The sequence below is a fragment of the Gossypium arboreum genome, chromosome 10, assembly GCF_025698485.1.
Source record: "Gossypium arboreum isolate Shixiya-1 chromosome 10, ASM2569848v2, whole genome shotgun sequence".
Lineage (NCBI taxonomy): Eukaryota > Viridiplantae > Streptophyta > Magnoliopsida > Malvales > Malvaceae > Gossypium > Gossypium arboreum.
In genome coordinates, this window is record NC_069079.1 from 125,672,399 (window position 1) to 125,691,618 (window position 19,220).

The following is a 19,220-nucleotide window of genomic DNA, read 5'->3' on the forward strand; positions in this document are numbered from 1 at the left end:
AATGGTAAGATAATATAGTAATGACAGAATATATTAATTTAATAATACGATAACTTGTGTTATACTTACCACATTTCACAAATGATTTATACATGATTTATTATATGTTATTATAACGACATTACTAATAAATTTAATTTTAAACCATATATCTTTTAATGAAAATTTTATCTATAACAATACAAATTAGAAAATTTAAAGGTACTTGTTTAACAATTAAAAGAAAAAATAAAATATCCAAATAAAATATATTAATTAAAAATATTCTAAAATTCATAAATTTACGTGAAATCATATATATATATATATATATATATATATATATATATATATAAATTTAATTCTTAATACAATTATATAAAATCAAATCATCCTAGGTCTAAATCCCAAATCTCAAGTATGAGCAACATGCAAAATTTAAACCTATATTCACAGAAAGAAAATAATAAGTCCCAAATTTAAACCTATAGTCGCAGAAAGAAAATTATAAGTCCCTTTATTCCTTCATAACTCGATTAATTTAAATTCATCATCTCAACATTTCTATCACTTGGAAATATTTCTTATTGTTTTTATGGTGATTTTATACAACAAATACGTATGTCAAGATCAGTTGTTGCATGCTTAAAATTAAAGATTTTTTTTTATATAATTTCTAAAACTACCAAAAATTCCTTCCTAATCCTTAATCAAGAAAATAAACATAACACTCTAAACCTGGCCTAGACGTCCAGACCAAGTCCAAATAATTACATTATCAATATTAGGAAAACCACATTTATAACACGTTCACAGTGAAATCATTCAACATATTATATTCATCACAACAATTAACTAACTACATAATCTTCCCAAAATCATAATAGCATAGGATACTGGAATTACTAATAGTAGAATTTAATGAAAAGATGAAATGGTTTGATCAAGCTCCTGCAGCGCCAACCCGTTCAAGTCTGAGAGCCACCTGAAATCCAATTAACAACGAAATGAGTTGTGAGCTCAGTGTGTAAAATACGTTCGTTCAATTAAAACACAGTTATAAGATAGTTCTCAAATCCCAAGATTCAGTTAGATAACAGAAGCAATTTCAGCCCAGATACAGAATAGATTAGTTACATACATAGAAACAATTTCAGTTTCATATACAGAACAGATCAGATTCATATGTAGTTATTCCTACTTCCATCAGCTACACACCATCTTTGGTCATCCCAACACACCGTTAAGGGTGTTCAATACCCAACCAACCCTACACACCATAAAGTGTCTGTCTGACACGTTTACAAAGACGCAACCTAGTTGCTAGGTCAAAATACGACAAAGTGCCAGATTCATATTTATACACATTGTGGCTTAGCCACTGATTCAGAACAAATTACTTTCTTCTTTACAATATCCCAACCCGTGCAAATGAAAATTACAAATATCCACAACATGCGTTCAGTCATTCCAATTCATTTCACAAATAGATAATACAGATCAATATAAAAAATAACCATCACAGTACACATACATTTATATCATCCATATATCAACTTTAGAGCATCAGAGAGTCTTCATACAATCAAATTTCAAATCATACGGCCTCAGAAATAAGATTTGAATCCTATTTATATGCCACACGACCTAGGTACACACCCATGTCCTTACCCAAATGGCTCACCTGCCTGGACACACACCCATGTCCTTTCCCGTGTGCCTCACATGGCCTGGGCACATGCCCATGTCCTTGGCCGTGTGGTCCTAAGTCATAAACAGTGAGTTACACGGCCTAGACACACGTCCGTATCCCTTGCCCGTGTGAACCCTGCACTAACATGGCCATATACGGCCTAGACATATGTCTGTGTCCCTTGCCCATGTGGCTCAAATTCGATGAACAATGAGTTATACGGCCAACCATACGGCCTAACACACGTTCGTGTGGCTCACATGACTTGGGCACACGACTATGTCCCTAGCCATGTGATGTCGACAACTACGTTTTTTGGCGTCTAAAATTTGCAAAATTAGGTGTTTTTTGGTACGCACCTGAAGAGATTTTGAAGCGATAAGAACGTAGAGAGACTCCAAAGCCTAAAACAACCATCCAATTGATCAATCAACAAAAATTAACAACAATGAAGCACAATTATACACAGAAACTTATGTCGAAAACTTCAACATAAAACCTTCAACGGAATCGACACTTAAAGAAAGATTAACTGCTATTACTTGAATTATCATGCCGAGATTCGTTACTTCCAACACCAATTCCTAAAATAAGGAACCAACATTATTTAACAATGAGAATTCATCCATTAGCGCAAGCTATCAATGATACGGTACTATCGTTTCTTAGAACTTTTAACGAATTATCACAATTAACATCACAGGAGACGTACTCACTCGACTCATACCATAGATTAGGATGAGAAGTTCAACGATCAACAACAACACGTTCAAACGATATACAAACAAGAAAAAAAATGAAAGGAGAAAAAAAAAAAGAAAAAGAGAAGGAATAAAAATTAATTATTGCAAAATCTCACAATTAACTTCTCAAAATTTTGGGGCGTTACAATAAATATACTTTAACGTACTCGAAATCACGTACTCCTACACTGACAATAATACTAATGCCAATCGAGCTAAGACTTCACCAACTATATTTAATTATTATTTTTCTTTAATTTTGAAGGTATTAATAATTTTCTTAAATTTTAGTATGATAATTAAATGTACTTAATTAATCATCAAATAAATTTTAGTATGATAAAATTTAACCTTGATGAGTATATATTATTGAAAATTTAATTTTGTCTCCTTTATTAATTAACTGTGTAATTAATTTCCAAATAAGAAAAATCAAATCAGCCTTTTATATATATATATATATATATATATATATAAAAGTATAAATAGACTAGTAGAGTTATTTGTATCTTTTAAACTATTTATCTTAAAACTTAAAATATAACTTTGATGTTAAATTATAAGTTTTATTAAATGGCAGAAAACACTTTTCTGAAAGCCACAACTAGTATTTTTAAGGATAAATTACAACAATAATTATTTAAATTTGATGCAACTAATAAAATAGTCATTCTAATTTTAATTTAATCATTCAACTTTTAAAAATAACAAATTAATTTTTTAAGCTACTTTCTGTAATGAAAAAGTGAGATGACATTTAATCAGTTTCTTTTTGTCATTAACTGGCCAGTTAGAGTGTTAGTTTTCATTTAAACCCCAAAAAGAACCGGCGTCTAACTTTAGGTTCTGAATTCGGAGAAAAAGTTTTAAGGACCTAAGCATAAAAAGGGTATACTTTAAAGACTAAATGATGTATTAAGCCAAAATAAAAAAAAATTAAACTAGAAAAGCCGAAAAATAATACAAAAATTAAACGATGTCGTATAGCTGGTATTCTCATTTACTTCAAAATCAAGAACCTTGGTCTAGGGTTTTAACCATCTGTGAGAACTGAGAAGTTAAGAGAAACAAAAATGGTGTTGTCGAATAAGAAGCTGAAGCAAAAGCTAAGAGCAGAACTATTGGCAAAAAGGGTAGCCGAATCCGAAACGGATAAGAAAAAACCAGATTCGAATTCGGAGCCCCAATCCCTGAAATCACTCCTAGACTCAGTAACTCAGAAACCCAGGTTGTCAAAGCGAGAAAAAAGAAGAAAAAACATTCCTTTTTTAATAGGGTCCAACCAGGAAGCTGAAGAAAATGGAGAAGAGGGTGAAGAAGATAAAGTACAAGGTAACAGTGAGGAGGTTGAAAATAAGAAGAAAAAGAAGAGGAAGAGAGAGGAGAAGGTGAAAGAGGATAAAACGACGTCGGAGAATAAGGAAAATAATAAGAATAGTAAGAAGAAGAAGGCAAAGAATAAGAAGAAAAAGAAGCCGAAGATTGTGAGTGAAGAGCAAGGGTTTGTGCAGTTTGAAAATGCGACTGAAAGGTAATTTTTAGAATACCCTTTCATAAATTTGGTTTTTTTTTTAAAAAATTGAGTTTTAATGTTTGGTATTTCAGATTGATTGTGCTTTTGGTGATCGGTGTTCCTGTTTGCATTTTGGAAATTTAAAAAGAAGTATATTTTTTAAGTTTCTTAAGATAAATTTTGCTTATTTTAGCAAAGTATCATTTAGTTGCTATTGATTGTTTCATCCTGTTAGCAGAATTGTGTTTGTATTTCTTTTTTATATGATTTGCAATCTGTAAAGATATTGTAATTTTTACAGTCAACTGGAAAGCTGAAAAAAAATGGGGACGGAAGTAAGAAAAATTGAATTCTCAATGTTGCTTTTGAAGCTCAATCTGCTGCATCCACTCTATTCTATAAGAAAAAGAATAGGTTTATCTTATAAGTTTTAACTTAGTTGATGTGTGTTGTCCATTTAGGAATTATGTCCAAAAAGTGAAGGACCTTTGGACGAAAAACAAAACTTTTATATCTTTTTGCTTTCTATGATGTGTTCTGTAGTCGATTGATAATGTTTTCTTCTTCCTCCATTTGCTTATAAATGGGGTTATTGTTTCAAATTTCGTAGCTGTTATGCTGTGTGTGTTTATGCAGCCAGGTGAGGATGGATGTGGCCACAAAAGTATATGTTGGAGGCATTCCATATCGCTATACCGAGGATGATATTCGGTATTATTTTGAAAGTTGTGGCACCATAACTGATGTTGATTGTATGAAGTTCCCTGACACCGGGAAGTTTAGAGGAATTGCAATTATTAGTTTCGAGGTAATTATCTGTGATGCTTGGGGTAGACCAGTTTCTTTGTATTAGTATCATCTATTGAGTTACGGTTATTGTTATGACATGTTTAGATCTTATGGAATTTAAAAGGAGTAGAAGCTGAAGTTTTTTAACAATATTCTTGACATTAAAAGTCGGCTCTGTTTGTACTTTTGAAAATGGAATTTTCATGTATATATGTATATGTATATCTTATTGTAGTTACTCGACTATCGATTGAGTTTGTTGACATTTTTTATCATCACTACGTACAGACAGAAGCAGCAGCAAAAGAAGCCTTGGCTCTTGATAGAGCTGAAATGTGAGTCAATGTTATGATCTTCAGTTGTCGATGTCTCTCATTATTTCCTATTGTTAAAACATGCTTATGGTTTTCTGATGTTTTCCTCAGGGGAGGAATGCAGCTAACAATTCAGCCTTACAAATCCACTCGAGCCAATAAAGCGACTGGTTTTGCCCCGAAGATGGTGGAGGGATACAACAGAATATATGTTGGAAATTTATCTTGGGATATTACTGAGGATGATTTGAAGAGGTTTTTCTCAGATTGCAACATATCATCTATACGCTTTGGCACGAACAAGGAAACAGAGGAATTCCGAGGCTATGCTCATGTGGATTTCTCTGATAGTGTCTCGGTAGCCATGGCATTGAAATTGGACCAAGAAATTGTGTGTGGTAGACCTGCCAAGATAAGTTGTGCAGTTCCTAAGAATGGAGTTAAAACTCAATCAAGGTCTGATCCTACAAGTAATGAAGTCCGTAAAAAGGACAAAGGAGCTTTTAGTGTTGAAGCACCTGTGAGTGTCGAAGCACCTACGGTTAATGAAGTTGATGATGGTTGCTCAAGTGTTATCAGTGGTAAGTTGAGGAGAAGGACGTGCTATGAGTGCGGACAAAAGGGCCATGTTTCTTCTGCTTGCCCAAAAGGATCTGTGAGTGTTGAAGCACATACAGTTAATGAAGTTGGTGGTTCGATGGTTAATGAAGCACCTACGGTTAATGAGGTTGATAACGGTGGCTCAAGCATTACCAGTGGTAAGTTGAGGAGAAGGACATGCTATGAGTGCGGACAAAAGGGCCATATTTCTTCTGCTTGTCCAAAAGGATCTGCGAGTGTCAAAGCAACTGTGAGTGTCAAAGCACCTACAGTTAATGAAGTTGGCAACGGTGGTTCAACGGTTAATGAAGCACCTACGGTTAACGAAGTTGCTAATGATGGCTTGACCGTTAGCAGCGGGAAATTGAGGAGAAGGACATGCTACGAGTGCGGACAAAAGGGTCATATCTCTTCTGCTTGCCCAAATAAGAAATCTGCAGAAACAACAAATACAAACACAAATTGACCATTAATGGAAGGTTTTTTATTTTTTTTCTCCTATCACTTGAATTACTGCTACTATTTACATGTGAGTCCTGCTGTACTTACAAATTGGTAAAATTTTGAGGAAAAAATAGATGCTATTTATATGAGCTTCAACCATTGAATTTTTGGAAGCTTCAAAGGCTGTCAAAATGTTTCCATGTTTTCAGCATCATTGTTTCACGGGACTGGCTTTGACTTTTCATGTTGAAAATGGAAATTGTCCTCTTTTCACTTTGATCCGTGAGCTTTGACAAATTATCTAAACAACATGCTGGGATTTGGTCCTACAACTGAAGCAATTGTTATATAGGTGTTGGTTTAAACTCTAAAAAATAAAATATCCATTTTCTAACAACCCCTTGCATAGCTTAATCAATCATGATTTTTTCAAAGTTTGCCCGCCTTATTTTAATCCATGCAATTTGATCATATATTAAAGAACCGAAACTTATTTATATGTTAGGGTAAATTACAAAGTTGGTCTCTCAACTTTTATAATTTTCATGTTGGGCATAAAAAATGAAAGGTTTGCGATATGGGTATTGCCGTTACATACTTCTATCATTTTAATCACTACTTTTGCATACTTCTATCATTTTAATCTCATTACAGGTTTTGATATATTTGCTTTTTTTGATTCAAAATCTAGAGCTATCTATAACCCCTTCCTAACCCTTAAATAGAAAAATAATTTATTTCAACGTAGTCGAATCCACATCTTCCTGTATTTGCAACAATGCCGAAGTCAATTGAGTTAAGGCTCAATCAATTTTTTTTCTTTTCAAAATTAATTTTAGTTTTTTTTATAGAAAAACCTAGAATTTTACAGGAAAAGCTTGAATTTTTATTGGAAATATAAATTATCTTTTTCATTTCCCTTTTTTTTCTTCAATTAATTATGTTGTTGAATAAGAGGAAAAACCTAGGGTTTAAAGGGGATTAATTATGTTTTTATAGGGAAAAACCCGAGCTAAAAACTTGTGTTTCATCTCAGTAATTGAATAACTCAGTTCCCTTAAAATTCATGTTTTCTTATAAATAATATTAATTTTTAAAAAGAAAATGTGTGATCAAAATGAAAGCTTATTAAAGCTAAATAACTAAAATAAATGCATATAATTATAAATTAATAATATAGGACTAAAATTATAAAAATATGTAGTATAAGAGATAAAAATTATATAACAAAAACTAAACCTAAAATTAAAAAAGTTCAAATTCATGTGGAAATGTGCCATCTATCCTCTGTAAGTGAGAATTCTCTATAACCAAAATATCAACAATTCCACTGCAAATAACCATAACACAGTTTCCTTATGTTTGCTAGTACTTTGTCTTCTCTTTATAAATATGCAGAATCCCCCACTTTTCCTGTCACCTGTTCCCTTGGCTTTGATTCAATTAAAACCTACTACTACTCTAACTTTACCTGCCCTCTAACTTTCTTCTTTCTTTCAAATTTTTGAACTTTTGAATGCCCCATATTTTATGTTTAGTTAAGTTCTCTCATCATCATCTTCATTTGAGCTTTTGTGTAAAAAGCAATGGCAACAACCAATTCAAGAGGCAAAACAGAGTTACCAATGAACAAGAGATATCAAGAAACCAGTCCTGACAGAACCCTTGTTTGGTTCGAAAGAAAAAAACCAAACAATGATCAGAAAGTTCCTGTTGTTTACTACTTGTCCCGCAATGGCCATCTTGAACATCCTCATTTCTTAGAAGTCCCTCTTTCTTCTCCTCAAGGACTGTTTCTCAAAGGTAAAAACCGGGTTCTCTAGAAATTTAATGAACTTTTTCTGATATGTTGTAAATTGTAATCTGATCTATTTTTACAGATGTTATAAATAAACTAAACACCCTCCGAGGTGATGGCATGGCTAACAGGTTCTCCTGGTCTTCAAAAAGGTAACAGACACATATTCAGACATGGTAAAATACTGTAATCTAATAATGTAAAGATTTCATTACAGGAGCTACAAGAATGGATTTGTGTGGCAAGATTTATCAGAGAACGACTACATATACCCTTGTAATGGACGTGAATACATTCTCAAAGGCTCACTATTGTTAGAATCTTCTCTAAGCTTTCGTTCTTATGAAACAGTTTCTTCAACTTCATCAATATCAAAAAATTCTTCAGAGACATACAGTTCAAGTGAAGATTCCAATGTTGCTGGAAAAACTAGAAGGAAATATCATTCATGGAGCGAATTCAAGGAGCTTGATGATGAACACAAAATCTATAAGGCTAAAACCAGTAGGGATTTTAGCAGCAAAGGCAACAGTGTATCAACACAGACAGAACATGAAATGGGAAGCAATCAAGTGCAGGAGGATTCTAGGCCGTCTTCGAATTCGAATTCGGAAATTCTGAAAAGTATGAACATAGCAGCAGATATTAGAGATCAAAGCGTTGAAAATGATCGTCCTAGTGGGAGGATCAAAGCAGCTGCGGTTTTAATGCAATTGATTGCTTGTGGATCAAAGAGAGTCAAGGATTTGGAATCAATGGAAATTAGGGGTTGATGAGTTGATGAGAGAAACTAGTAATATGCTATGAATCATGATGCAAAAATGGTTAAAATGTTCTCTTTTTTCAGTTTCATGAAGGTAAAAAGAAATGTTGCCTACACCATCTTCTGTAACACCCCCACGCCTGAAACCGTCACCGGAGTCAAGCTTGAGCTGTTACTAAACTTATCTTACCTTTTAAACAACTTTAAACCACTTATTTTAATTTTCAGAATAAACTATTTTTCTGCGTCATGGTTGTTTAAAAATTCATTTCTCGAGTTTCAAAACTCGAAATTAAGATCCGTAAATTTTTCCTGAAACTAGACTCATATATCTATCTACTATTTTTTTTCCTAGAATTTTTGACTTGGCCAATTAGTACAGTTTATTAGTTAAAGTTTCCCCTGTTTCAAAACTCGACTGCACTGACCTCTTCTTACTACGAACCATGTTTCTTCCCGTACGAAATTCATATGACTAAGCCGTTTGTTTCTCTTAAAACTAGACTCAACAAGGATTCTAACCATATAAAGTAAACATTCTAATTAGTTTTGGACAATTTATGGTGAATTTCCAAAGTTGAAATAGGGGATCTAGAAATCGCTCTGACCCTGTTTCACTAAAACTCAGATATCTCATAAAATATAATACCTTTACCTGTTTTGCTTATTCCATAAGAAAATAGACATAATAAGATTTAATTTCATATATTATTCATCTTCAAAATATGTTTCTACAATTTTTAGTGATTTTTCAAATTTACGTCATTTCTGTTACTTTCACATTTTTCATAATTTTCATGTGATAATCACCATTCAATCATACATATTAATAAACATGTATATCATCGGCCATTTTATTAGCTAATCACTAGCAAGTATTTACACATCATTCATTTTTCATATTATACCAAAAGTAGCTAAGTTTCTATACATGCCATACCCAAAACAAAACGTCTAATTATACCGAGTTATTTCTTTGATAGTGTGATCGGCCTCCGACGTTTCCTTCGATCCCCGAGTGGCTAGATAAGTACTATAAGAAGAAGAAAATAAAGAGATTAAGCACTAGGCTTAGTAAGCTTACAAGCAAATAAATCACAACATTCAACATAATGGATAATTATGCATAGTATCATCTAACATCATAAATTTCTTTACTTCTCAATTTCTATCTTCTTCTTTATTCCCTTACCTTCTTTCTTACCTGACCTTTCCTTTTTCATAAATATAATCTACTTTTCCTTTGCTGTTAATTCAGTGTAATTTAACTCGTACCCTGACCTGTTGAACCATTCGGAATACTAAGAATACTAGGGTCGTTCCTGTCTTTCAATATCCTGCCAATGCCATGTCTTTGACATGGACTTACATGAATTATTCCTGTCTCCAATGCCATATATAATATGGACTTACATGGCTCAATCCTGTCTCCAAAGCCATATTTCTAATATGGACTTACATGGCTCATTTCTGTTCTGTCCTGTCAACCCTAATATCCTAACATTCCTAGGGTTCAACCAGGGCTTTCTAACACTTTTCGTCTATCACTTCACCTTAAATTCGACTTTAAATATTTTCATAACATAAATATATAAATGCTGGAAATTGAAAATAATAATGTAAAATAAAATAATATTGCATTTATTTGCTGTAACTTACCTTGATACAAAATGTGACTAAACTTTACAATTTAGTCCTTTACTTTTTCTTTTCCCCGATCTACTCCCGAATTTCGTTCTTCTTGATCTATAATAGCAAATTTAACTTATTTAATATTCACATTTATTAAAACAGTCCGTGACCCAAACTTTTACAAAATTGTATTTTTACCCCTAAACTTTCACATATTTGCACTTTTGCCCCAAGGCTCGTAAATTAAACTTCATCCTATTTTCTTATGTTTTATGACATGCTGATCATTTTTCCCTTCTATGGCAATATCAAAATCACACTCTAACATATACTTATGACTATTGGTATTTTTTTTTTCCGATTTAAGCCTTTTTACTCGTTTTCACTTAAAATCGAGTAGCATAAGTTGTTTAACATAATTTAAAACCTCATATTCTATCATAAAACACCAAAATAAAAAAATTTCAGCTATGGGTATTTTTCCAAATATGAACCCTAGGTTGAATTATTGCTAGAATAAGCTTAATCAAGTTACCGGGACTCCAAAAACGTAAAGATCATTAAAAACGGGGCTTAGAATCACTTACTATGAGGCTTGAAAGTTGAAGAAACCCCAGCTATGGAGGAGAGAAAAAATCGGCAGAAACTAATTGAGAAGATGACCATTTTTGTGTTATTTTTCCCTTTTTAATTCATTTAATATCCAAATGACCAAATTGCCCCTCCTTACTAAACTTTCAAAAATTCCTTCCATGTCCTAATTTTTGTCCATGAACTTAAAATTGGTCAAATTGTTATTTAAACCCTCCTAATTAATATTCCAAAGCAATTTCATACTAAAAACTTCTAGAATGCAAGTTTTGCAAATTATTCGATTTAGTCCCTAACCTCAACTTAAGCACTTTATGCATAGAATTTCATCACGAAATTTTCACACAATCATGCAATCATACTATAAACCTCAAAATAATAATAAAATAAATTTTTCTACCTCAAATTTGTGGTTTCGCAACCACTGTTCCGTTTAGGCCTTATTTTGGGATGTTACATCTTCTATTTAAATACAATGTTATTTGAAGAGCAAGATAATGGATTAAGACTAGAACTTTGGATAGTGTCTTGTGTTCTTGATTATCTTGTGGTGTAATTATTTGCTATATTTCCAATTTTCTTTTTCGGCAGTAAATCTATTCGAGTTATTTGTTTGAATACGAAATTACATCCAAAATCCGAAAAGATTTCAACAAAAACATTAGTTCAAAAATAGGATTAGACAAAAAAATTAGACACCTATTCTGATTTATTTTATGTTTATAATATATTATATTATTTTTAAATATTATATAATTTATAATACAAAAACTAAACTATAGTAATATATGATAATATAATTTAAATATTAGAAAAATATTACTATAAATATAATTGTTTAATATTAAAATAAACTTAAATTAATCGTTTACAAATATAAATAAATTTAAAAAATTTAAGTCCATATTTTAAACCCAACTTAAATAAGTATAATGTACATCAATCTCATAGTTAAACCCAATTAAAACCATAAACACCATTTATGAATTCTGTTTTTGCACTGTTATATGGAAGGAATAGCATTTGGGCTTCAAGAAATAGAGTTGGGTTGTTCTAAGCCTGAGCCACAGAGATGGCTACTTAGACTCAATGGCTAGGACCAATATGGCAATACCTTTATCCTTTTAAAGGAAATAATCATATTCATATATTTGTATTTACTATATACTTAGGTATGGGCTATAATATAATATTTTGAAGGATCATGAATTTTTTTAAATTAAATATATTCATGGTAACCAAATTTGTATCTAACAATTGATACATACTACAAGACGACGGTAAAATTTAAATTATAACTTTTGAAGTGTTAATAATGGACTTAAACGTTATTCTTTTATGTTATTAACTTAAATTAGATTTTTTTATTTCATTTAAATTCGAACTGATAACATATTGTTGTTGATTTATATAACATTTCATTTATATTAAAAACTAAAAAATAAACCTTCCCAAAAATATTCACTAATAAGAAAATTGAAAAAGAACAAAAAAATAAAGTAACAAGCTGGTGGTGCTTGAGGTCAATGACCCATTGAAAGGTTATGAACTATGTCTTTCCTTAAACAACAAAAGAAATCACTTAACGTCAGTTGCCTAATTCCTACATAGTACCTAGAAGGCTAGAACTCTTCTTGTCTTTGGTTTTTCCTTCTTTTTTTTGTTTGCTCAAAGACCTTTATTTCAGTTCTTCAATCTTCTTCATTCACCCACTTATCATTGCACAAGTTCCTTTGATCTTTGTTGTTAGGTTCTTTCAAGTTCCTTTTAAGTTTAAACACTCATCTGAGAGGTTGGGTTTCTTCCAATGGGACCCATTAAAGGGTTCAAGAGAAGGAAAAAAACAGCAGACAAGAAGGTGGTTGACCACAATGTCTTGCCTTCTTCTTTAGGGTCTCAACCTCAGCCTTTGGATTGGTGGGATGAGTTCTCCAACAGGATTTCAGGTATTGTAAATAACATACTTCCCTACTGTTCCTCAATGTTTTTAAGGCATTTGATTCTGTTTTGCTTAAACATATATATAAATGATTATTAGAAAGGCTGCTGTTGGGTTTTGCTTTATGTTTAATGAAATTTCATGACTTGGGTCCAAATGGGTCTCTTTTAATTTGATTGAATGGTGTGAGATGGAGCTTTGCTGGGTTTAAATTATCTGCAAGATTTGAAGCTTTTTATCTATATGGTATTTTGGTTTTATGGATTGCTTTCATTGCTGGGAATTTGGGTTGTCCTATGTAGTGCTCCAAGAGGCATTTGTTAGGTTTTTTGTCTAAAAAGTTTTCTGACAAAATTTCTGTTTTAGGACATAGGTTGAAAACACAACTGTAGTGACTAGATTGATGTTTTGAGATATTTTGGGTATAATGCAGTTTGTATTCGTGCTTTGTCTGCCTGTGATGTTATGCTTTTCACCTGCTCTGTTCGTCGATGGTTTATCATGACAGGCGTTGTTTTCTTAAGGACATGAGTTCAATCCATATGTTTAGAGTTACTAGGATATAAACCTGTATGGATTAAGCATTAGAAATTAAGTATGTGCATCTTGAAAGGCTAAGCAACGGGTCTTCCGAGCTCTATTTTGACCCTTTTACTCACATTTGCAGAACAAATTTTTGAGTCACTGCACAATTAACTTCTTTTTCGGTGTTGCTTGTTGCTTGAATGTAAAATGTCTCTTCATTGAACTGCAATCAGATGATTGATATCCATGCTCGGATAAATTTCTTATTGCAATATGTCATTTTGATCGAACCTTGGTTTTGTTGTTATGAAGTAATCTATTAAGTATTTTATGGAGAACGAATATGTTATGCATATACGGATCATCTCGAAACTAGGTGATATTTAGCAGCATAGGTAGTGGTCCAGAAGACCATAACACATCTGAATATCGATGTTGATATCTCCATTTAAGTGGTACTTTTGCTTACGTAATGACTGCAAGTGGCTCGGGCTATGGTTCTATTGTCATCGATTTCTCTTAGTCATATAATGTGCTTTAAATGTGTCTCTGTTGTTAATGAGAGAACAAAGCTTGTAGATATGCCGGAACAGTTGAGCTCTTTGAACTTATATGCTGGGGTATCGGATATTGTTTGAATTTAAGATTACAAATGCAATGTCATTGATATATGCCGGGAGCAGTGAGACTTATGGTTTGAGTTTAATTGTCTTTTGTCACTGTTTAGGTCCTTTATCCCAATCAAAGGGTTCACAAAGTTTTGAATCGGTTTTCAGAATTTCGAGAAAGACATTCAACTACATCTGTTCGCTAGTGAAGGACGATCTGATGGCTAGGCAATCGAGCTACACTGATATATATGGCAAGCCTTTGTCTCTAAATGATCAAGTTGCCGTTGCTCTTAGAAGGCTTAGCTCTGGTGAGTCATTATCGATAATTGGTGATACTTTTGGGATGAATCAATCAACTGTTTCTCAGATAACCTGGCGGTTTGTGGAATCAATGGAGGAAAGAGGGCTGCATCATCTCAGTTGGCCTTCAACCGAAGAAGAGATGGAACAAATTAAGTCAAAGTTCGAGAAAATACGGGGCCTTCCTAATTGCTGCGGTGCGATCGACATCACACACATTGTCATGACTCTGCCTACAATGGACCCTTCGAATCATGTCTGGTTTGATCGGGAGAAGAACTACAGCATGGTCTTGCAGGCAGTTGTGGACCCTGAGATGAGATTCCGTGATGTGATTGTTGGGTGGCCAGGAAGTTTAAGTGATGCCGTTGTCCTACAGAGCTCAGGTTTATTCAGACTTTCCGAAGAAGGAAAGAGGCTAAACGGAAAGAAGCTAAACATTTCAGAAGGAACAGAAATAAGAGAATATATAATAGGGGATGCAGGTTTTCCCCTATTGCCGTGGCTTTTTACTCCTTATCAAGGGAAAAGCCTCTCAGATCTTCAAATTGAGTTCAATAAACGACATGCTGCAACCAGAATGGTAGCCGAGATGGCTCTGGCAAGGCTCAAGGAGATGTGGAGAATAATACATGGGGTGATGTGGATGCCCGATAGGAACAGATTGCCGAGAATCATTCTTGTTTGCTGCTTGTTGCACAACATTCTTATCGATCTTGAGGACGAAGTGCTGGATGATATGTCATTGTCCCATCAGCATGACATTGATTATCATCGACAAAATTGTGAATCATTCGACCAATCTGCCTCGATCACGAGAGACAAACTTTCTCTCTACTTAACAGGAAAATTGCCACCTTGAAAGTACCTCGATAATTTTCCCAGGTATTTCGATTGCACATCAAGGTTATCTATTTTAACTCGAAAATGAAACGAGTTCCAAGACATAAATTTCTGTTGATTTATGTCTATTAGTCGAACCAGAAAGTACTATTCCGAAGCAGCTTATCTATTTTCCGCTTTGATAGCGTAGCATGTTGTTTGTAATTTCTGATATTCTTCAAATTGTGCAGACATGGATGATTATTTAAAGCTGTAGTCCTTGTTGAGTCAAGTTCAATCAATGGAGCAAGCTGAGTTTGAGAATGTTGGATTTTGTCAATGCTTAGTTGGAGTAGCTCGTAAGCTTAATTGTTTATTATTATTATTATTAGTATTATTATTATTATTATTATTATTATTATTATTATTATAGAAATAGAGCTTAGATTCAATAATTTAAAGTACTCTTTTGTCCACTAAATTTCTCACTTTTGATTTCTAGTATTTTATTTTATTATTTTTAAATTTTGACAAAAACTTGAAAAATGGTATCATAATATATATTAAAGCACGAGTTTGGATAAACTTCTTTTATTTTATCATATTATTAAATTTACATTTAAAAATAATTATAATGATTAATTTAGAATTATTAATTAAAAGTTGAAATAAAATAGAAGTGATAATTATACATTTAAAAATAAATAGAATTTAAATTATAATTGTTAATTAAAAGTTGTAATATAATTGAAGTGATAATTGTACATTTAAAATAAATAAAATTATAATTATAATTATTAATTAAAAAATACATATTGATTTTAAAATAGTGTTACTACTTGAATAAAATTCTATGCATAAAATATAATATAGTTGTGATAATTATAATCATATAATTTATGATTATTAGTTTAAAATTTTGACATGAATAAAGTGTGGTAATTTTTTTAAATTATGCTAATTTTATTAATATAAAATAAAGTTATTAATTGAATAAAATTTTAAGTATTTTAAATAACATTTAATTAATATTAGAGTTAATTATGTTAATTAGTTATTATTTTAATAATGTTAATTTTTATATTAATTACATAAAGTAAAATTATATTGGATGTTCAAAAAAAGTCTACTACCCTAGCACGTTATTGTCTGCCGTCTCTGGTAGGAATTTTAGGTTTTTTTTTTTTGAATTCTTTAGTTTTGTCTCTTGAAGGCTGCGCCTCACGCACAATTTTCTTCTACAATTTGAAGAAAGACAGTCACGATCGTGAGCTGCACCTGCATCGATGGAAAACGATTTAGCTCAATTGACGGTTAATAAAGAAGAAGATGAAGTTATTCAAATACAAACATATCTGAACAAGGAAAGAGCGGGGAGATTTTACAACTAGTGGGTTGCTTCTTAACAGCCAACATAATTCACTTTTTAGTAATGAATAGTACTATGGCGAATCTGTGGCATCTTGTTCAGGGTGTTCAAATTCGAGATCTGGGGAAGAAAAGGTATTTGCTTCAATTTTTTCACATTATGGATATGGAAAGGGTTATAAAGGGTTCCCCTTGGACCGTTAATGACCATCTGTTGGTTCTTTATAAACTGCAATGGGGGGAGGATCCATTACAAGTGCCTTTAGTCATGACACCTTTTTGGGTACAGATCCATAATGTTTTTATTGGTATGTTTTTTAAGATTTTGGCGGTGCAACTGGGGAATTTTTTTAGGGAATTTTCTGGAATATGATGGATCGAATTTGGGAAAAGAGAATAGAAATTTCATGAGAATTATAGTCCAAATTGATGTAAGGCGTCATTTGAAAAGAAAGAAACATATTATGTTTTGTGGGAGACGTTCATTTGTCAGGTTTAAATATGAGAGATTATCATTATTCTGTTTCTATTATGGTAGATTAGGCCATAGCGATTCCTTTTGTGAAGCAAATATGACACTTGGAGTGGAAGTTGCTGAAATGGGTTGGGATTTATCTTTGCGGGCTCAGTCTCGAAAAGCTTTAGCTATGAATAGTATCTGGCTACGTAAGGAAGGGGAGGGGGAATTGGGAGGAATTTGTGAAAATAATAGAAGATTAGGGAATAGTCAGTGGAAGATGGAAAATAAAATGAGATACGAGAAGAATGTGGATTCAGTTCTTGGTAAACGGATGGAAAACGCTTTGGTAGATCAGGCCCATACTATGATGGATCATGATTTGGAAGATGCAGTAATAATAGGAGAGGAGGGGAAGAAGAGATCTAGAAGGGAAATTGACGACTTAACAGGGAAAGATGAGATCAGCAATGTAATACCAAGGAATAGAAGAATGGTGGAACTTAATCATTTATTATCGGCAGCTGCCAAGAGGCAAGTCGATCGGGCGCAATAAAAATCTTAAGATGGAACGTCCATGGATTGGGAAGTTCATGGACAGTTCGAAGACTTTGGCATTCGCGGAAGATTTATAATCCCCAAATAGTCTTCTTTATGGAGATTAAACTTTACAAAATTTCGATGGAAAGAGTTCGACGGAGTTGTGATTTTGTGAATTGCATCAAAATTGGATTGGAGGGTACTAGAGGAGGACTGTGTTTGGCATGAAAAAATGACACTATTATCACGCTTCAAAATTTTCCTAAAAGACATATTAATGTGATAGTGGAAGATAATGAAATACATGATAAATGGCGATTTACAGGTTTTTATGGAACCTTGTATGCTCAAGATAGAGAAGACTTGTAACACCCCAAAAATTGGGCCTAGAAAGAATTGGGCCTTGAGTCTGGGATTCGAATAGAAGAAAACCTGAATAATTAAGAAATTTTAAATATTATCGTTTAAGAAAAATTTTGAATTAAATTACTACTAGAAAATTTTTATTGTATTTATTATTACGGATATTTTAAATTTTACGAAATTTTAATTAGTATTATGAGATAAAATTATTATTATTAGAAAAATATTCTGATGTATGTTTGAAAAATTTTATGAAAATTTTTATTATTTACTATATTATTGATATTTGAAATTTTTATTATTAGATATATTTATAAAATTATTATTATTATAATTATTATTAGATAGGGAAAATATATATATATATATATATATATATTATAAAAGTATTGTTGTTTTGGTGTTTAAGACTCTAGAAAAATTTTAATTTTATGCTACCTTAGGGAATCGGGGCAGTAGGCCTTAATAATAATTTGGGCTGCGTTTTAGCATAAAGGAGCACCGGGCCTGGTGGCTAAGCACGCTTGGAAGGCTGGGAGGTGCCTGGGTTTAAGGCACGGTGCGTGCAATTTGGGAGTTTTATTTAGTATGCAGATCGCGATTGGAATAAGGGTTAAGAGGGGTTGCGAGTATAATTTAACACAATGAGCGTCTGTGGCACAGTGGCAGCAGCGTGCTAGGCTTGCCAAGAGGTTGTGGGTTAGATTCCAGGGGAAGGCGAATTCTGTTTTATTTTCAGCAAGCCAGAACTGAAGCGGGTAAAGGTTAAAATTAAATGTGAAAGGATTATGTCATGAAAGGAACTTTGGTGCAGTGGCAAGTAACGGGTGTGTGGGGTTAGAAGGTCGTAGGTTCAAGTCGCGTGGAAGGTGAAATTCTCTTTTATTTTTAAGCGGACCAAAGCTTCAGCAGGTAAGGTTTATAATTAATTGTAACCATATATTACCAAAGAAGAAAGCGTGGTGCAGTGGCCAGCAACTCGGGCGAAGGCGCAAGGGCGCCGCAAGACGGACGGAGGTCTAGGGTTCGAGCTTCATCTCGCGCGTAAGGTTGGGAATTTTGCTGCTCACGTGGGGGAGATTCAGAGTTTGACCGAAACTCTCCTAGCATTGGCTTGAGTCGATCAAGCGGTGGACTGCTGCTAGTGGTACCAAGAGGTTGGATGGGATTTAAATTGGTGGGGGCTGAAATTTAGGAGAAAAGTATGGAATTTGAATTTGGGAAGGAATTTATGCCGAAATAAGATTTATGGCAGAGTACCAATTCGGCTATAGGCAATTAAATGCCGAAAAACTCTTAAAACTTTGGTGTTTGGGTTGTCTTTCTTTTCTTTATTTATTTATTTAGTCTTGGGTATTTTTAAGTAATTAATTGATTTAGGTTGGGGCCATTCATAGCTATTGTTATTTTTGATATCGACCTTCATCGTTTCTCCT

General features: G+C 32.9%; 3 protein-coding genes and 1 long non-coding RNA gene across 5 annotated transcripts; 3 read left to right on the plus strand and 1 right to left on the minus strand.

Annotated features, from left to right (window-relative positions):
• The first annotated feature begins 3,374 nt into the window (after window positions 1-3,374).
• Window positions 3,375-6,267, plus strand: LOC108450391 (phragmoplastin interacting protein 1). Its single transcript, XM_017747989.2, has 4 exons — window positions 3,375-3,946; window positions 4,565-4,736; window positions 5,006-5,052; window positions 5,143-6,267. The coding sequence occupies exons 1-4, from the start codon at window positions 3,489-3,491 to the stop codon at window positions 6,095-6,097; spliced, it is 1,632 nt and encodes a 543-aa protein (XP_017603478.1). The 5' UTR covers window positions 3,375-3,488; the 3' UTR covers window positions 6,098-6,267.
• A 1,132-nt stretch (window positions 6,268-7,399) lies between these two features.
• Window positions 7,400-8,900, plus strand: LOC108452245 (protein SOSEKI 5-like). Its single transcript, XM_017750015.2, has 3 exons — window positions 7,400-7,878; window positions 7,956-8,025; window positions 8,091-8,900. Exons 1-3 carry the CDS (start codon window positions 7,662-7,664, stop codon window positions 8,644-8,646), a joined length of 843 nt encoding a protein of 280 aa, XP_017605504.1. The 5' UTR covers window positions 7,400-7,661; the 3' UTR covers window positions 8,647-8,900.
• Window positions 8,901-9,462: 562 nt separating this feature from the next.
• On the minus strand, window positions 9,463-10,971 carry LOC128282289 (uncharacterized). The gene is made up of 3 exons (XR_008272510.1): window positions 10,856-10,971; window positions 10,296-10,382; window positions 9,463-9,669 (listed from the first exon to the last, which is right to left on the minus strand). It is a non-coding gene; the product is annotated as an uncharacterized LOC128282289 (long non-coding RNA).
• Window positions 10,972-12,393: 1,422 nt separating this feature from the next.
• LOC108451917 (protein ALP1-like) lies at window positions 12,394-15,380 on the plus strand. Of its 2 annotated transcripts, XM_017749624.2 has the most exons (3): window positions 12,394-12,805; window positions 14,051-15,119; window positions 15,308-15,380. In XM_017749624.2, the coding sequence occupies exons 1-2, from the start codon at window positions 12,667-12,669 to the stop codon at window positions 15,094-15,096; spliced, it is 1,185 nt and encodes a 394-aa protein (XP_017605113.1). In that variant the 5' UTR covers window positions 12,394-12,666; the 3' UTR covers window positions 15,097-15,119; window positions 15,308-15,380. The 2 variants fall into 2 exon arrangements, with proteins under 2 accessions (XP_017605113.1, XP_017605112.1); XM_017749623.2 differs by having other exon boundaries at window positions 14,051-15,380.
• Window positions 15,381-19,220: the final 3,840 nt, after the last annotated feature.

Excerpts from the sequence above, each read along its gene's own strand:
- LOC108451917 (XM_017749623.2), top strand. The coding sequence starts at position 12,667 with ATGGGACCCATTAAAGGGTTCAAGAGAAGGAAAAAAACAGCAGACAAG. Across the intron at positions 12,806-14,050 it reads GTTCTCCAACAGGATTTCAG|GTCCTTTATCCCAATCAAAG; the intron begins GTATTGTAAATA and ends GTCACTGTTTAG.
- LOC108452245 (XM_017750015.2), top strand. The coding sequence starts at position 7,662 with ATGGCAACAACCAATTCAAGAGGCAAAACAGAGTTACCAATGAACAAG. Across the intron at positions 7,879-7,955 it reads TCAAGGACTGTTTCTCAAAG|ATGTTATAAATAAACTAAAC; the intron begins GTAAAAACCGGG and ends CTATTTTTACAG. Across the intron at positions 8,026-8,090 it reads TTCTCCTGGTCTTCAAAAAG|GAGCTACAAGAATGGATTTG; the intron begins GTAACAGACACA and ends ATTTCATTACAG.
- LOC108450391 (XM_017747989.2), top strand. The coding sequence starts at position 3,489 with ATGGTGTTGTCGAATAAGAAGCTGAAGCAAAAGCTAAGAGCAGAACTA. Across the intron at positions 3,947-4,564 it reads TTTGAAAATGCGACTGAAAG|CCAGGTGAGGATGGATGTGG; the intron begins GTAATTTTTAGA and ends GTGTTTATGCAG. Across the intron at positions 5,053-5,142 it reads GCTCTTGATAGAGCTGAAAT|GGGAGGAATGCAGCTAACAA; the intron begins GTGAGTCAATGT and ends TGTTTTCCTCAG.